The sequence below is a fragment of the Pholcus phalangioides genome, unplaced genomic scaffold (genome assembly GCF_987345545.1).
Source record: "Pholcus phalangioides strain wild (caught in Gottingen) unplaced genomic scaffold, Ppha-v1.0 ptg000004l_1, whole genome shotgun sequence".
NCBI lineage: Eukaryota > Metazoa > Arthropoda > Arachnida > Araneae > Pholcidae > Pholcus > Pholcus phalangioides.
Window position 1 is genome coordinate 601,920 of NW_028301597.1, and position 19,417 is coordinate 621,336.

Here is a 19,417-nt window from a genome sequence, read left to right on the forward strand (position 1 = left end):
GACAAAGGGTGGTGATGCACCTAGGAGACGTGACGCACACTTTGAGAAACCTTGGTGTAACAGAATAACAGGCCAAGTGGATAATTTTTTTTTTCTTTGCCTAGTTCACATTCAAATGAAAAATCGGACAAGTGGATGAAACCGCTTAAATGAGTACGCGTTTTCAGTACAATATTTGAAGCCCATAATTCAGTTTTCTCAACGTGTACGTCGTGGCTTCTAGCGGCCTCGCCAACTTTTGTCAGAGCGTCGCGGTGAGCTGGAGATATTGATTTGTGTGCCTATTCACGCTTTCAAGTGATTCTTTTATAAGCGTAAATATCTACTAAACCAGTGGTTCTCAACTCGGGGTGCGAGAGAGCATTTTTAGGGGTGCGAGGGGAAAGAAATTTCAACATGTTCCCTGAGAGACTATTCAGGAATGTTAAAATTGGTACCTCAGGTCATTAGCATGTTGTGCTTATATTCGAAAACCGTCGTGAAAACACGTGACTCAGGAAAAACGTCAAAAAATTCAGTCAAGTGCCGAAGAAACATTAATTTATAGTTGTTGCGGCTGGAATCAATAAGTAAAGAACTATTCAGTCGTGAATCTTTTTTTTTCCCAAATCTCAAAAAATGTTTAAAAATAGTATTTCTTTTTAGCTTTTCGTTTTTATGTAATAATTTTCAAAAAAAAAATTAAAGCCAAAATTAAATATTAGCCATAGCCAAAAAGGGCATTAAATAATAAGTAAAAGAATTCATAGAAATTAGTTATTGGATAATTAATGTAATTAATTACAGAAAAAAAACCCTGAATTTTCTAACATAAAAATCCAAGTTTGTGCGAGAAGGTAAATCGCATTGCACTGGGGGGTGCGGGAGAGAAAAAAAGGTTAAGAACCACTGTAATAAACTATTCTAGGGAGCCGCAGATGAGCCGTGAATTGGGCAAAGGAGCCGAGTGTGTCAAATGTTTGAGAACCACCTGCCATAATGTAAATAATATTCCATGCATGTAGATAGGCTACTGCATTGGTTCAGCAATAATCTAACAAAGAACCTCTTCAAAAGCATCGAACAGGTACACATCGATATCACCAGCCCACGTTGATATTAAAAAGTTCCTTATCGTGAAGATGCATTTAATTTTAGCAGGCCAATAGTGTTTATACGAAGATGAGAAAATTCAGGACATGGCTTCTGTTCGAATAACTGGCATGAGTTTATCATTGTAGAATCGTCATGGGAAGATTGCCTGAGCCAGCCAGTGTTTCCCAACCTTTTTATATTCAAGTTCCAGCAGAATGTCTAAGGCAATTCCAATAATGGGAGGAAAAGCGTCTAAATTCTCATTCAAAACAGTGGTTCGTAACTAATGGTCCACGGACACTCTCCCCGCCCCAAAAGGCTCCCCGCTGCTGCAAAACAATCTGGAAGAATTTTAAGGAAAGTGTAGAAAACAGTATTACGGGAATTTTTACCACAGAACATTTACAGTCAAGGGCCTTGTTGCTGAGCAAGGCAAAACATTCTACTTTGGAGGGCACAGACCCTTGTCCATGGAGAAGTTTCAAAGGATCCATTAGCTTGGATGAGAAAACAATCAACTTATTGAGAAATAGGATTTTCTGGATGTTGTGCCGAAACTAATTTTTAGAAAGAAAAGTTGTTTTGTATTTTATTCTTTTTTTTATTATTACATATTGAATATTATCCTGTAAAGGTGTCTGTGGTCTTCATCTTTCGGCAAGAGGAGGTCCCCTGGCCTATGTGTCTTATTGGCGCAAAAGGGTCCATTGAACACGAAATTTTGAGACCCCGATTTGAACTTAGGTGATAAAATTTGTGGCGTAAAGTTATAATTTTCACTTAATTTGAATTGAATTTCCAACTCTGTCCGTGAACAGACTTGGTTGACAAGGTTGAGAAACGCTGGTGTGGGAGACGGTGGGGGGGGGAGGGGGGGGGACTCAACAAATCGATATATTTGCTGTAGTGCGTAATATTTTATGGTTCGTGAATATGTTTTGGTAGCACTCAAGGAGATTTCTTGGTAAATAAGAGGATACTTCTGTGATGATCCTGCATAGCAATTCTCATCAGACTTGATGGTCTCAGGTGAGTTACTCGGCCCTGGGCCCTATGATGCTGTTAAGATGGGTCTTTGTTTTTCTGTTATGACACATTTATGAATTTTATGTGTACAATAATGTTGACCGAGGCTTATGTAGGGGGGATTTACTCAACATCGCTCTAATAAAAGCAGCTGCAAGCAAAGGAGGATTTAATGGCGGTAGCATCGGGCGCGCACCCTGTGCCCGACTTCTGAAAAACTCCAACGTTACACTTTTTCTAATTAAGGGGTCCAATATTTTCTTCTGTGCCCGGGACCTCAACCGACCTTAAGCCACTTCTGGCTACGAAGCATACATTTCTGCACGAAGTAATGAACGGTTTTTTATTTTCGTCAACCCTCCTCCCCCTCCCCCCCTTCAAACTCCTGTAAGCTTTGCGCAAAAAATGGGAAAACTTCGGTAGGTGCTTCATGAAAAAAATGAATATTTATACGATTGGAAAATATGTAAGGAGGGGAGGGAGGGAGGGAGATTTTGTGTATATTTGATGTGTGGTTGACTCGCGACCGCTGCTGCCTTTCCAAGTAAGATCCATGATTGCCCGCACGTGGGTAAAGAGGTGAAAGCATCGTTCGATAGCTTACATCTGTACACACAGGGGGCCGTGAACACGTTCAGACGCTCGTTGGTTGCCACTGCGATTAATCAATGGCACCAGTGACGAGGGGGGTTGAACCTGTGACTTTGCTCACCTTGTGTACGATTCCAAGCGATGGGGCGGGGCCCTACACCATATCCGCTTTTATATTGTGTAGTTACCTTTGATATTCGCACAGAAAAAAAAAAGAGAGTGAGAGGTGAAAAAGAGCGAGCATAATAGGAGTCGTCGCGTGGAAAGACCTCGATATGGTGTTTAATTATCTTCAATGATAATCGATTCATCTTCGCGGCAATCGATTCCACTTATTCATGATTCGGACGCGTGGCTGTCATGTCACATGACAATGGATCGCGAGTATTGACGAAACCTTTCATTCCTAACCCCCTTTATCTATTTACTTTTTTCATAATTCATGATTTCCGTTCGAATCATTATTTAGCATACACGAATAAGAATGCGCAATGGGGGCCTAGGTTACTGAAGGGGGGGGGGAGGTGGAAGGAAATACCGTAATGTTCTTTAGGATATATACAAAGCTATGTGTGTAGTAGGCCTATATACATTTTTTCTTAAATTTCAAATTTTCACTCATTCTGTGTAAGGGTGTGAACATAGTGCGTCCGTATTTCAGATTCTGAAACCCCGCGTCGTCTCTGATTGGTTAAAAACCCGAATTTGAAGTTGAAAAAAAAATTTAAATTCGGGTTTTTAACCAACCGGAGACGACGCGAGTTTCCAGAATCTGAAATACGGACGCACTATGGTCACACCCTAAGACTGGGAGCTAGTGCCGTCTTAACGTATGGGCACACCCCCGGAAACGTCCCGGAAGACCTCGAGTACAGAGGGGTCCTCATGGAAACAAGATCTGCGCGCAATTTTTGATAGTAAGTATGTAAATTGGTAGGGAAGTGTTTCTAAGACAGCGGACTTCAGAAAAATCACTCGGCCCAGGGGCCTATGACGCTCTTAAAACAGCCCTGCTGGGCGCACACCGGCCGGTTAGACACGACTTCACAAAACAGTTTTAGACAAGCTTAGTTATTGCTGAATAGCGGAGTTGATTTGGGGTGCGCAGTTGATTTGCATGGCTCAACACACACTGGTTTCGAATTGTTAACAAAAATGACTACAAATGACTGCCTACAGCAGGCTCTAGGGCTGGGATCTTTGGTGAGCCACCGAGTCAGGTTTTCACGGCTCCTCTGTAGTGAATTAATGATGTGAAAAAGAAAAAAAAGAATCATCCCCTTGTGCCCGGGCTGGACTCCTGTCATACCCACACTTTTGATTATAGGGCCCGCGGGCAATCGATATTCTGGGACCCCTTACCTGGTTAAAAGCACCAGTTCACCGATTTACATGCTTAATTTTGGAAATCATAGTATCAGATCTCACACAGATCTCAGTATAATGGGAGCCCCCTACGCAGCTGATGTTCCCGGTCGTGCCCCCGAAGGTACATACGTAAAGACGGCCTTCCTACGCTTGTGATCTAGGGCGGTGATTCACAAACGGATGCACCCTGAGATCGGTCATTACCGCACCAGAAGATACAGCAGTGGAGTGGCGTGGGGCCCCGGTGGGGGTGAATCCTGCGGCTTGAGTCGGGGATACCCGCTGAGCCCAGATACTCGAAGAGTTTTTCCAGCATGGCCCAGCCGCAAGGTGAACTGTTTTTGGTGTTGGTGGTCATTACCGCACGATAATTCGGGACGATGTTTTATTGAATTAAACATACAGTAGTATTAAACGGTGCTCTACTAAGAGCAGGTTTTTACTGCGTGCAGTGTGAGGGTGGGGATTTGTTAAAAACTTGAATTTTAGGTTCCTTACCCAATCCCCACTTTCACACTATATGCTGTGCAAAATACCTACTCTTAGGAAAACATTACCTTTAGGGCTGTTATCCCCCAGGGCCATCTTAAGAGCATCATGGGCACCCGGACCAAGTGGCTTTTTTGAGGCCCTACCAGGTAAATTCTAGAAAATTTCAACGAAATCTCATTTTTGCCCCCTTCTCTTGAGGCCCCCGGACCTTGCCCGAGTAGGCCCATGCGTTAAGACGGCACTGGTTATCCCCCAATCAGTGTGTCACGACATTTGGTTACCTCTGAAGTGCCCCTGAGATTGAGTGTCCAAGTGGAAAGTTCGGAAAGCCTCTGATCTAGGGGTATGGTCTCAGGCCGGGATTACAATATATAAAAGTTCGATAAAAGTTCTTTTATAAAACTTTAAAAATGCGGCCAATAAGACTATCGGTTGCATTTGCGCGAACATAACCGGTACATTGCATTTTTCAAAAAAGATCTTTTATCAAACTTTTATAATGTAATCCGGCCTCAGGTATATTACCCACAACGACAAGAAGTAAATTTTTATATAAAAAAAATGTGTGTGAGAGAGAGAGATGCATATTTTGTGAGCTAAATAGGTACATTCTCCAACTTCTGCATTTTTCAACGTCAAGTAGTGTTTCACATTCTGTAATAATCGTCGTCGTATGAACATTTAACACTAGCCCTGGTGGTCGCCAGATACGTGTTAAACTGAGAGAGTGACGGCCGTCAATTCAATATGTGTCACCTCCTCACCTCGGAGAGAGAGAGAGAGAGCTCGAATAGCGTTTGTATATATACACACTCGGCGACAATAAATGGCTTAACAATGGAGAGAGCATTTAGTTCATGAGAATTGATGCAGGTGCCGCGATTTCTCGGCTTTTATATCCACGGGAGGGTGCTCTCATTTTCTGGCCACGACTCTGGAAAGGTTTTATTCTTTCCACTCGCGCCATTCTCATTTGCAATGTACCATTTCCCACCCGTTAAATACGATGGCGGAAAGCTTAAAAGGCTAAAATTGAAAGGGGCGTGAGACCAACGATTGGCTTTTCCTCTATCCTCTTCCCCCATTTTATTTTCTATCATTGCAATGCTTTTTATTTTCACTTCCGTGCCAATGATGAGACACATAATCGGTTTTATTCAACTTTGGACCTGCATTGAAAATCCTTTCACAAATAATAATAATAATCCGATCGAAAGCATTTTGAACAGAATTCTTTCCTTTTAGGCGAGGAATACAAAATCTAGAGATAAATACAGTGAAACCTCGCTGCCGCTGTGGTGGTCAAGTGGTCATAGTGAGGATCCGGGTTCGAACCCCGCCGTCACCGCAGGGGTGGACGGCCGAAGGTGGTTTCCCGTGGTTCCCAACTTCGAGGCGAAAATGCGAGAAGATCTCCCCCCATTAAAATGTCTCACCACAGAGAGCAACAGGCCTACAACGATAAATTATTCGATCATTACACTTCACTCATAGTTAGAAAAACTGATGGCAGCACTACACATATAACAAGTATTACACAGAAACAAACTTCACGTCAAGTTTCACTACACTTACACACACATCCCCGCATGTACCAATTCGTTAGAGGTTCCGCGCAGGAGTATGGACGAGGTGTGTGTGGTGTAGTAGTGAAACCTCGCTACAACGATAAATCTTTCTACAACAGGGGTGCACAACCTCCGGCGTGCGGGCCAAATGCGACAAGTGTTCCGGTAGAAAAGTATCAATACACATCGGGTGATCATACGTCCCGTATTTCTCAATCCCGGTTTGTTTTTCTGACCGTGTCCCGACTTTTTGGCAAAAGTGTCCCGGTTTTTCCCGTTTTTTACACGAAGCCTACTTAAATTTTTATTTTTTGAAGTCAAAGATTGAAATTATTTTTCAACCCATAAATTATATTATGATAATTACAACTATAAATACGAACATTAATCTCCCACGTTTGTCTTGGCGAACATTTTATTTCGTGGAATTCATTTTAATCCTCTGCAATTTTTTTGCAGTAGTTTCATTTTGCACCATTGTGATTTTTTCGTAATTTCAGCTATATTTGACAACTTTGCTCCTTTTGGCAATAATTGGCAATGTCCGGTATTTTCCCGTTTTTGGATTCCCAATTCCCGTATTTCTTTCTAGGAAATATGGTCAGCCAAAATGACACACAACCCGATAAATACACTAATGGCAAATATGGTCAGTTGTTCATGTTCTAGTTGCCATTTTGTGTACTTCTGAGAAAATTGTCAAAGGCAAGTGAAGCTGCTAATAACAGTCAAAAAACCAAAGGCAAGTAAAGTTGCTAATAACAGTCGAAAAAAATTGTCAAAAGCAAAGTAAAGTTGTCATCACAGTCAAAAAAATTGTCAAAATCAGGTAAAATTGCCATCATTTATCACTGAAATTACTGGGAAATCGCCAATCACGGAAAATGATGCGTATTGTAAGTCAAAGTTTTATTTAAGAAAAAAGACGTATATATTCAACAAATATGCGAGATAAATATATTTATATGACCATAATTATGATCGAGTGATAATTATCATAATATAATTTATAAGTCATAAAAATAATCTTAATTCTTGATTTCGAAAAGATCAGCTAATTTAAGCTTTTTTAATTTTAAGCCTTGTTGAAAACAGGGGGGGGGGAAAACTTTTATAAAAAAATGTGATGGGACGACCAAAATGAAGGGACTATCACATAAAATACGGTCCATATGGTCACTCTTTCTATACAAAACTCTCTTTCGGTCAAAGAGCGCCAGAAATACCACATATCTGGAACGCGGACTGAAAAAGAGAGGCTGTGTGCGCGCATCCCTGCTCTACAACACGATATTTTTTGAAATCTTGCTTGGAATTTATTGCCTGCAGTCGAATATCAGACTTTCGATACCACGAGAAATCCCCTCTATAACGATATTTTTTTTATGAATATTTGAAAACCGTTGCAACGATGTTGGTTAACACCTCGCTCAAATTCCCTTTCAATATAATTTTAAACTCGTCGCCTGTTTTGTTTTTATTAGGATTTATAATAACATCGGTATTTTGCGTCATCCGCTGACCGAAAAGTGTAAATGAAGTTGTTGATACTGCTACTTTCTGTGTAAGGCAAAGTTGGATGCGGTAAACCCGGTTTATGGGAGCAATGCATCTATAAACTTTATGATTTTTTCATCTTTCTTTCTTTTAAACCGAGAACAACTCAGGTCTATCGCTATGGGCAATTATTACCGATTTAGTTGTGCCACAAGTATAAGTACCTAACAGCCTGAGTGCATATATAGGGTTGCGTGTGAATATTTTGTGCGCTGCCATATCTACAGGGTGATTATAAAAAAACTATCCCGACATATAGGCCCCTAACTATCATACCATTCACAGAAACTGAATGAAATTTTGGCATAAGGTATTTTGAGGTATGCGCTCAATAATGATATGGAAAACAACAGTGTCACTCTAACAGTTACGGTTACAGTGAGAAAATTTCGAAAATATCAAATGGCAACACCAAGTTTTTTGTATTGGAATGCAATCTCCATACTGAAAAACACTAAATAGCGTTGGAATGGCACCTGTAGCACGAAAATTCCCGGAGCTAGGCAAGGAAAAAGTAAAAAGGACTTTGCCGTGCACCAGAGCATTAATGTTCGTTTCATTCGTCACACCGTTTCGTCGGCTGAGATCCCAGCCTGATTAGTCCTCCACAAGGTCATGTGGAAAATTTGTGAAACACAATAAAATGCTTTATTTTATGCTGCTTCTCTGTCCTTATTGGTTGTCCTCACTTTTAGCCTACCTACCGCCGGTGATTTTCATGCTACAGGTGCCGTTCGAACGCTATTTAGGGTTTTTCACAATGGAGATCGCATTCCAATACAAAAAACTTGGTGTTGCCATTTGATATTTTCGAAATTTTCTCACTGTAACCGTAACTGTTAGAGTGACACTGTTGTTTTCCATATCATTCTTGAGCGCATACATCAAAATACCTTATGCCAAAATTTCATTCAGTTTCTGTGAATGGTATGATAGTTAGGGGCCCATATGTCGGGATAGTTATTTTATAATCACCCTGTATATTGTAAGTGAAGTGGAGTAATTTAATATTTGTACCGCTGTAAAAGACCTGTTGCTCTCTGTGGCGAGACTTTTAACTAGAAGATCGGCTCGCATTCTCGCCTCGAAGTTGGGAGCCATAGAAAACCAACTTCAGCCGACCACCACCATAGTGACGGTGGAGTTCGAACTTGGATCCACGCGATGCGAGTCCGTCATGCTAACCACTCGACTACCACAGCGGCAATGCACTAACTGAATTTTATTAATCAACTAATCAATAACAACTTTTTTTGAAGCTAATAAATACATTTTCTAGTGGTAGTGCATCGCCGGTTCAGAAAAGATGCCAACAACAGCAAAAATGTGGTGATACCTCTGGAGTTAACGTTAATCCCTCTATCACGATATTCCATTTTTAGTCAGCGGAGAATCGTTATACCGAAGTTTCACTATAATGAAACAGAGTTTTGAGGAATAGTATTTCCCTTTTTCTCCTAATCAAGTAATACCCAATTCTCTCTTAATCGATCATTAGGTGTTATTATTATTATTATTATTCGGTATCGGGTGAATTTCAATAGCCAAATTTAACCAGATTTCTAAAACCAGATTGATTGACCTTATTGTTGATTTTAGGTAGCTGTTAAAAGAGATTATAAGGACCCCTTGATTTATGCAAGTGTTAATGGCGGCCTTTCTCTCATTCAACCGTCCATTGTAGAGATATAATTTCAATTTAGAAAATGCTCAAAAGGTGTTCAAAAATTACCCTGCGTCAGTTTTGAGAGGGGAAAATACAGTGTGTAATAAAAAAATCTAAATTATTGTATGGTTCCTGGTCCTCTAACTTCCAATTAGAAAGTTGCTGCCCTGTATCTCCTGAGGCCAACAAAAAAAAAAAAAAAAAAATTCCAAGTGCCCAATTCTCTGAGATATTCGAATTCAAGAAGCTGAGAAAAGTTTGGAAAAGGACAGCATAAATGAGGGAAAGGAGCGTTGTGTGTGTCCGTTAGTTCTTTCGCCGTTCTTTCATAACTTTTCTTCGATATTTGAATTCAAATATCTCATCGAATATTGCACTAGAAAACATGGAATTTTTTTCTGTTGGCATCAGGAGATGCAGGGCAACAACTTTCTAATTGGAAGTTAGAGGACTAGGGGACTACGTATAAAAATTGAGATTTTTTTTATGTCACACACTGTATTTTCACTCTTAAAGCTGGTACAGGGTAATTTTTGAACGCCTTTTGAGCATTTTTTTTGAATTGGAGCCATACCTCTACGATGGACGGTTGATGAGAACGTGGCCGCAATAGCACTTTCAAGACACCGAAATCACTCAACCCTTCACAATGTATAGCTATAATCAAATGATTATGAACTATTCCACTTAGTTGACGTCCGGGAAAAAACTGATAAATGATTTTTTATTCCTATTTTAGTTCAAAGAAAGTAAATTCCAGTTAAAAAAGAGTTTAAAAAATAATAGAAACACAGAGTGAAATTTGAATTCATGCATCGAAGGGTTAATACAGGATATTGCGATTTATTTCGCATCGAGAAACAGTATTATCATAACAAATACAGTCGAATCCAGTTTTAACGAATACCGTTACAGCGAAAATATCGTTTTAACGAACACTTTTCTAATCCCCCCAGATAAGTTTGCATAGGAGAACAATGCATATATAAACTTGAAATTCTTTTATAACGAAATTTCGCTTTAACGAAATTGATCTGGAGTTCGTTATAACGAGATTACGACTGCATTGAATTGATTTCAAGGATGTCCGGAATCTCTCTATCATGAGTTAATGGTATAAAAATTTAGGAAGTTATATTTATCCTCAGCACAGCCGTCTTAACGCATGGGTCCCATCCAGGCAGCATATTAACAGGCCTTACATTGATACGAGCATGGGAAAAAACTTAGCCTCCCGTGATTGGTTACGATGACCGACGTACGTAAAAATTACGTCACTTTTCGGTGGATTTCGGTGGAGTTTTTTAGACTATTAAAATGACCACTTTTTTCTTTTGCCCCCGTCCTCATTCATCCCCCCAATGTTTCTTTCTACGTTGAGCTTTTCTTCTGTTTTTTATACCTTTTTTGTATTTCATTCGTTAATTTTTTCACAAAAACTAAGTGTCTGCATGAGAAAATAAAAAAGTAACGATAGGCAAAATAAAAGGAAAAATTCCCATTCTACCTCTGTCTTATTGAACTCCGCCAATGCTGACGTACACCAATGTCCAAAAGTTTAGCATAATAATGGCTTGTGTAGATCAGTAAAATTTATGTCAATTTTCCGAATTGGGCAATATTGCCCCCCCCCCCCGAGGTGCAATGCAAATAAGTCCGCGTAGATATTCTGTCTGGAGCCGTGCCTGATGGAGGCCCTGTCTATATTCTCTCGAGATTTCTTCTCTGTTGTCGAATTATGGCTCAACGAAAGCGTGATGTCATGTGAATTTTTACCGTAAAAATACAACTTGCGCCCGGGTGCACCGCACCCCTTGCACCAAGGGCGTAGCGAGGGCCCCCCCCCCCTCGCTACGCCCTTGGGAGTCTGGTCCCCCCCCCCCCCGAAATGTGAGAAAATGACCGAAAAAGGGAAAAAGATGGCCAAATCCATTGTTCTGTCACTTTGGTCCCCCCCCCCGAAATGAAAGTGCCCCCCCCCGAACGAAATTTCTGGCTACGCCCCTGCCTTGCACCCTCGCTTAAGCCGCCTCTGGTCTGCTGGGGAAAATAAAAAATAACGATAGGCAATGTATATATATATATATAAGGAAAACTTTCCATTCAACCTTCGTCTTATTGAACTTCATCCAATGGCTTAGCATAACTATGGTTTGTGCAGATCAGTATTTTCCAAATCGGGCAATATTGCCCCCCCCCCATCCCCATCAGGGTGCAATGGAAGGGTCCAAGAGGACGATAAAAGCTTTAGGTTTTGTATAGGATCCTATAGGGTGGTTTGAATTGGGATGGGGGTGATGAGAAGATTTTTTTGAGGAAGGGGACGAGGGAACAAAAAGTTTGGGAAATCATGGTGTAGAATTAGATCATAGTGTTTCTTTTTGTTCATCGCCTCCCTACCCCAGAATTTTTTTTTCTCCTCGCCCTCCCTCTTTCCTGAGCGATACCCTTTTCTGTATCCACACAACTGTTATCCTTCCGCACAAAAAGCGATATTGCTCACTCTAAGGAAATACTGCTGTAGATATACGGTGTTTGGTGATTTCCCGTCAGAATCGGTGGAGACATGGTCATTGGGGGGTAAGCTCGGAGGGGCACATGCTTTCTCCTCCCCCAGACGATCAAAACATTTTTAAATAATTTCGTAAAGAAAAAAAAATTAAAATATCAAAATTAATTAATTATTATCGGTTATTAATCAATTTCTGTTAATTTAAAATGATTTTTGAGAAGGTTAGTAATTCAAAATTCCTCTGGGAGAGAAGAGATATTCTTATACACCCCATTTTTCCCAAATCTTATGTGCTCTCCCTCCACACCCCCTCCAAAAAGGCGATCTTGCTTACGCACCTAGGGATTTGCCATCTGCACGCATAATCCTGAGTGGTAGATTGTGCATTATGCTTAAGTTTTGGACATGAGTGTATTGCCACCTTCGTAACTCATTTCGATCAAAAAATCACTGGAATCTAAATTTCCTCCTTACTTATAGAAATGTAAAGTTTGGTAACATGCATTCGGACACGGCCTAGGGACCTCGAGTATCCCTACGTAGGGAGCCCTCATTATAATGAGAGATCTGGTAATATATTTTTCTAATAAATATTGGTAGGCAGGTACTTCTAGCCAAGTAGAGGGCCTCACAATATAACTTAGCCCGAATACCCATGATTCCTTTAAGACGGCCCTGATCCTCACACGTCTCATCCGCGTATTTTTATATAAAATTTCTGTTATTCCTAGAGGAATTGTTTTCCCTCCCGCAATGAACATCAGCGTGGAAAAAGCCGAGGTTCTGTGCCGAGTTTGCGGGGACAAGGCCTCGGGCCGCCACTACGGGGTTCCATCGTGCGACGGATGCAGAGGCTTCTTCAAGAGAAGTATACGCCGCAACTTGGAATATGTGTGTAAAGAGAGAGGCCAATGCATAGTGGACGTTGCAAGGCGTAACCAGTGCCAGGCCTGCAGGCTCAAGAAATGCCTCAGCGTATGCATGCGACGAGAAGGTAAGTACGTAGGTTAGTGATGACACACTCGATCCTTTTTTCTTTTCTCTCATTTTTATTCATGTTTCATTATAACTTGAACTACTGCACAACGTGCAGAATTTACGAGAATCCTCGCTCTCAACAGAATTTACGACAATCCTCGCTCTCAAGAAATATCATCGCATGTACAACTTATAATTTCCTGATGAAACGTAAAATGATATTCATGAACTTCTGGTTCGAAATTTCGAAGTGAACAAAATGTAATTTGTTACTGTTTCCTAAGTTGTATACTTATCGTGTGTGGTCTGATTTAAAAGAAAACAAAACGCTATCTTCTCATTAGAATTCAAAATAAAGAACAGTTTTGAGAGCTGCTTTTTCTTGATAACAAAACGGTTTTCTTCTTTGAACGCTGTCTGGGTTCCGGTATTTTTAAGGGTTCCATGGTGTTTGACCATGTGGAACCCCAAAAAAAGCGGTCATGGAACCCCAGGGTTCCGCGGAACACCAGTCGGAAATTCATACCGTATGTGGTGCGCAGGCAGGCACAACCGGTGGTCCGACTGATAAAATTATTCACCCGTTATAACTGATATTAGTAATACAAAATAAGGCTTCAAATAAAATTATACCACCTTCATACTTAGGTTTACTGTTACGTCATCGAGGAGAATGCAGGAAATTGCGATCTTAAATACAGGATATCACTAAATTTTGCCAAAAAATTTAATTTATTGCTTTAAATGCAATTTTTTAATTACTGCTAAAATTGCTGGAGACTGGAAATAAATTGTTGCTGCAAATCACAGTTTTCAAAAATGTACAGTACCTCACGAAAAAGATATTCAAATGATTTGATGACCATATTTCACTGAGGAAAAATACGGTAAATTGGGATCTTAAATAATAATTGTAAAATATACGGAACATAGCCAATTGTCATCAAAAAGCATAGCCAAAAGCAGGCACAATCACCGATCGTAATTAAAATTGCTGGAAAATTGCGGAAAAAACGTTAAACCTGACAAATATGTGAGGTGAATATTTATCATTTTTGCCATAATCGTCCTAATACAAATACAATACAAATACAACGCCACAACAGGCAAATGCCCAACGAGGTGGCTGAGAAAAAGATGCCCATAAAAATATGGATGTCATATATTTCCAAAAAAAATATAGCAACCCAATTACAAATGCAATTAGCAACATCATCATCACCATCATCATCAACCATCATTTTCAATCCGCTGCTGGATGAAAGTCTCTAAATTTTTCGTCATAATATAATTTATGTTATATTACGACTTTAGTAATTATTACAAATCCAAATACGTACCGTTGAAAAAACGGGACAAATATATGGATAAAATCAGAACAAAGAAAATTATACAGGTTACATGATCCCGTAAACGGGACACAAGTGGTCCGTCAAATTGTTTCAGACAATTTAGTAGTCCTTGTTTTAAGAAAGGCTGGAAAACACTGCTGTATAGAATTAATTAAGAGTGTAGGCCTATACACACATCTTCTTCACTTCCTAAAAGATTGTTTTCCCGTCAAATGCTACCACTTTAACAAATTTCATGAAAATGCAATTTCTAAAATATCGCTGTTTTGACATTCTACCTGTCGAAGTTTCGGTCCCATCCCAATTTTAAATTGCTCAATTAGCAACAACTATTAAAGTAAAGAGCCAGAATCGTTTTCTCTAATTAAAATCGCAGTTTCCGTGGCGGAGCGGGGAATCACTGATTTCAGTTTGGAGGAAACGAGAGAGAAAGGAAGAGAGAGAGAGGTAGGTAGGTAGGAACAGTATATCGGGGTGAGACCTATCAGAGCCAGATCACAGCTGCCGATTTGCCCACGCTTCCTATAGATCGGCTTTGCGATGACATCTCGATATTTGGACCAGAGTTTGCACTTAGGGATCGGTGAAGGGTGAACAGCTTCTGCCACCGAAAATAATAATAAGAAAAAAGAAGAAAGCGATTGCGGGCAACGAATACACATACGTATGTGTGTGGACCGATAAAGCTCTCGACAGACCGCCTATTTCCCAACGATGAAGCAGCAGCAGCCACTGCTGAAAACAGAACAAATCTTTTGGCCTTTTCCTGGTGAGAGATGGGTGAGAGGAAAGAGCTTTTATCGATGGGTTATGTATAAGTACCTCTCCATCTCTTTCTCACTCGAGCTCTTCTGGAAAGTCTCACATCGGGGTAAACACATACACACACACACAAAAAGAAAGGCGATCCATTTCTTTGAAAACCGAAACCTTTTTCTCATAACCTCAGATTGAAAAAAAACAAAACAAAAACCATGAAATATTTTATGAATTCTTGGAATCGTTGGTTCTTATTTCCTCGCTTGAAACGGTTAGCATCATCTCGGATCTTTAGGGAGCAAAAATATCTATCACAAAAATATGAGTCTCCTGATGCGACCAATCAAATGAAAACAAAACTATCTGTTATAATTTTTAAAATAAAGTTAGTTGGTTTCAAACACGGTGTATGCAGCCATCATTACCATCGGCTGTTGCCCGGAAGAGCTGTCCGCGACGTTTAGGCAAGGTTATTAGAGCATCAACATGTAGACAGTAGCCAATAAATGTGTGTGAGCCGATCTCCCCGTTAAAAAAGTCTCGCCGCAGGGAGCAACAGTCCTACAACGGTATACTAATCAATCATAACACTTCATGCATAGTTAGAAAAATTGATGATAGATGGCAGCACTATACATAACAAACATACTTCAGAAACAAACTTCACGGAAGGTTCACTACACGCATACACACACATTCCAATATGTACCAATTCGTTAGAAGTTCCGCAGAGGAATATGGAAGAGGTGCATGTCTGGTTCAGTAGTAGCCAATGATGGCTATCGACTCAGGAACACGAAGACTGTGCCAAGAGGATATCAATTGAAATCTCTTGAAGTATGGAAGCGACAAGACATGCGCACAAAGAACGCTCATGACAAAGATTATATCGTCGGCGTTCAGACAAAAGTCACCAAGTCCAAAAATTGAGATTTCGAGATAATTACCCCCAGCGTCAAATGTTTCAATCAATACTTGACAGTCTGGTAAAGATTAGTAACAAAACTGAATTTCCATTGCTAAGCAACAGAGTTGTCCATATTTCACCAAGTCCTGGAGGCATTTCAATCGTCTGGCAGAAATCATCAAGTCCACTCAGCGATCCACTTTTTTTTAGCAGATTTCATTGGCGTTCAAGCAAAAGTCACTCAAGTTTTGGTGGACTGCTGATTAGGCAATTAATTACCTCATGATATGGACCACGAAGCACTTACCTACTGTAGCAGTTAGAAATCTTTAAAATAATTTTTACCATTTTTTTCACAACGACTCAAATTTAAATTGACAAGATCTCGAAACTGGACCCGGTGACCTTTGCTTGAACGCTGACGATTTACTATCGATGTGCATGAGCCATTAAAAGGGCTTGGTGATTTATATTATTAACTTCTAATTCAAGCAGTGTTGACTATACACACAGTTAGTGAACTATACTTCCAATAGAAGGCATTAGCCGCTGTGGTGGTCGAGTGGTCATAGTGACGGACCGGGTTCGAGCTCCACCGTCGCCACAGTGGTGGTCGGCTGAAGTTGGTTTTCTGTGGTTCCCAACTTCGAAGCGCAAATGCGAGCCGATCTCCCCGTTAAAAAGTCTCGCCACAGAGAGCAACAGCCCTACAAACAGTACAAATATTCAGTCACTACACATCACTCACTTCACTTCTGAGATATAGATGGCAGCACTGAAAAATCATACACAACACTAGATACGCACTCAGACTGTTAGGTACACACACTTACAATTCCGGCACAACTCGCTAGGTAGTAAATTGCCTATGGCGATAGACCTGAGTTGTGCTCGGTATGAAAAAAAAAAAAATAGAAGGCATTAGTTGCAGATCTTACTTGCGCGAATTATACGTTTTGGCATATGCATCATCACGGTGGTTTTCGTTGTTGTACACGGCATGAAGAAAATGGTAAGCGTGGTAGTTTAGAAAGTGGAACACACGTCTGTACAATTTTCTGGCCACACCTCCAGAAAATACTGAAGAGTCACTTTTCTCCCACACATGTGGTGGTCTGAATCGAAACCAAAATACTGTACAGCAGCAGCGTTATTAATGTATTTGGTTCAAACGCCTCACATTCAAATTTTAGCGTTGATTTTTTTTATTTATTTTCATAATTTTATTCACTACATTATTAAATTTGTATCATCATCAGACATCAGTGGTCTATACGTATTGATCTTAAGTGTATTATTGATTTACATTTCGCACAGTTTCAATGTGATTTGTATGTTGCTTATGCAGGGCCGTCATTTCAACTTTTTCCAGGTGGGGGGGGGGGGGGCAAAGAACATGTACACTCAATGTATTTATAATTTTAGTATATATATTATATTATATATTTTTTGTGTGTATTTTCAAAAGCCAGGGGGGGGGGGGAGCGCCCCAAAGTCACCCTAAAATTATTGAAATATCTTCGGCAATAAAATCAGTGTTAGTGTCAAAATAATTTTGATAGAATCAGTTTACATTTTGGAAAGCAAAAGACATTAGTCCACAAAAGAAAAAACCTTTTGACGGGCTACTGCAGTCCTCGATTAGAACGTCTAATAATTTTTATCTTGACATAAACCAGTTATCTGAACATCATGAACGCCAGGACTTTGCCACTGGACTTATCCCGTTGCCGAGATGTCTTCCAGCCCAGCTTCGTAGTAGAGTCTAGTTATCTAAACATCAGTAAACCTATTGTAAAAGTTAGAAATCTGTAAAATAATTTCTACTATTTTTCATAATGACTCAAAAGTATAAATTGCATCTATTTAAAAATTGCAAAGTTTAAGACTTGGTGACTTTTACCTGAACGCCGACGATATCATGTCATCTATTCTAGATTTTTTATTGAGATTTGATTTACACCCGTCCGTTGGAGGGAAAAATATACGGCACGATCATTTTCGCCCGTTGGCGAAAAAAAAAATTGTTGGCTGGATCTACAGGCGTGTCCTATCTTTGAACGCTTTCACATCTATGTCAGAAGGGGAGTGAGCGGGGCGTGTCTGGTAGTAAAATAAAGTAAGCATGAAAACGAATAAAATATGTTATGATACCATGTATAATTTATTTTCATGCACACCGGAGCACATTTTATGTGGCATATGGCAGCACTATAACAAAAGCATTACATAGAAGGTTCACACAACGCATACACTCAGAGCTTCCAGCATTGCCCAAGGCTTCTTCGAGATCATCTGCTAAAATCTCTTCATTGAGACAGAGCGGCGCGCCATGATCTCTGGTTAGGAGGTGTACCAAAGTTAATGCACCAAAATATCTGTTACATGTTTTTATGTTTGCCGTAAAAGCTTCTTGTAAACATTTTTTCCGGTATTTTGGCGCATAAAATTTAGTCGGTATGTAGTGTAAAAACAAACATATCCGGCATCACACTTCATATTATTTATTTTCGTGCTGCACATCAGTTTAAAACCACCAATCAATTCCACTTAGAGAATTGTAGCAGATAGTTTTGTTTTTATTTGATAGGTGGCAGCAGTAGTCCCAGCGTAAAGCTTTTCCCTCTCGTGTTCAATAAAGCAGTGGTGAGCAAACCGTGGGTTGCGATGGGGGGGGGGGTTACTTCAATGTAGGGGGGTCGCGAGAGATTCTATAAAATAAAAACTTTCAGATAAGAATTATAGATAGCACAACAGGGTATCCAAACACCTGATAAAAAAAATAAAAGGAAAAATTTGTACATCCGTGCTTCTGGCATGCGGTGGACGATACCAAGTTGGTACTTTTACAGGGTGACTTGGAGAGAATCTTCCGGTTTCAAAATTGTATGTTTCTTAAAAATGAAAAAAACCACAGAATAGTATGATAAGTATTATGTGAATTTATGGAGGGGGGGGGGGAATGTGTTTGACGAACAATTTTTTCTTATGGTCGATTTCAAGTATAGAATCATCACTTTGCGAACATCAAGGGCCATACACCTCGCTACACTTCCATCTCGCATAAGGGACGCAAAGTACATCAAAAAACAAAGTAAATATTTTAATATGATATTTAAAAAAATTTAATATCTTTGGATATTATACCAGTGGTCGGCTGAAGTTGGGTTTTCTGTGGTTCCCAACTTCAAGGCGCAAATGCGAGCCGATCTCCCCGTTAAAAAGTCTCGCCACAGAGAGCAACAGTCCTACAACAATAAATCATTCAATCATAACACTTCACTCATAGTTAGAAAAACTAGTGGCAGATGGCAGCACTACACATAACAAGCATTACAGAGAAACAACAAAACTTCACGTCAGGTTCACTACACGTACACGCACATTCCCGCATGTACCGATTCGTTGGGGGGTTCCGGGGGGGGGCATATGTGTGGTGTAGTAGTAGTAGGTAGGGCCTCCAAAAAATGGCTCGGGGATCCATGATGTTCTTAAGTCAGCCACCTCGTTGGGCAGTTTGCCTGTTGTGGCGTTGTATTTGTATTTGGAAGTCACAATATCCCTTAA

General features: G+C 40.1%; 1 protein-coding gene across 2 annotated transcripts in view; it reads left to right on the forward strand.

The window, feature by feature from the left end:
* Positions 1-19,417, forward strand: part of LOC149086379 (photoreceptor-specific nuclear receptor-like) — a 34,756-nt gene that overhangs the window by 4,125 nt on the left and 11,214 nt on the right. For both annotated transcript variants that reach the window (XM_089231803.1, XM_089231804.1), the window contains exon 2: positions 12,586-12,848. In XM_089231803.1, coding sequence (XP_089087929.1) covers positions 12,608-12,848 — 241 coding nt within the window. In that variant the 5' untranslated portion in view covers positions 12,586-12,607. The remainder of the gene's footprint in view (positions 1-12,585; positions 12,849-19,417) is intronic.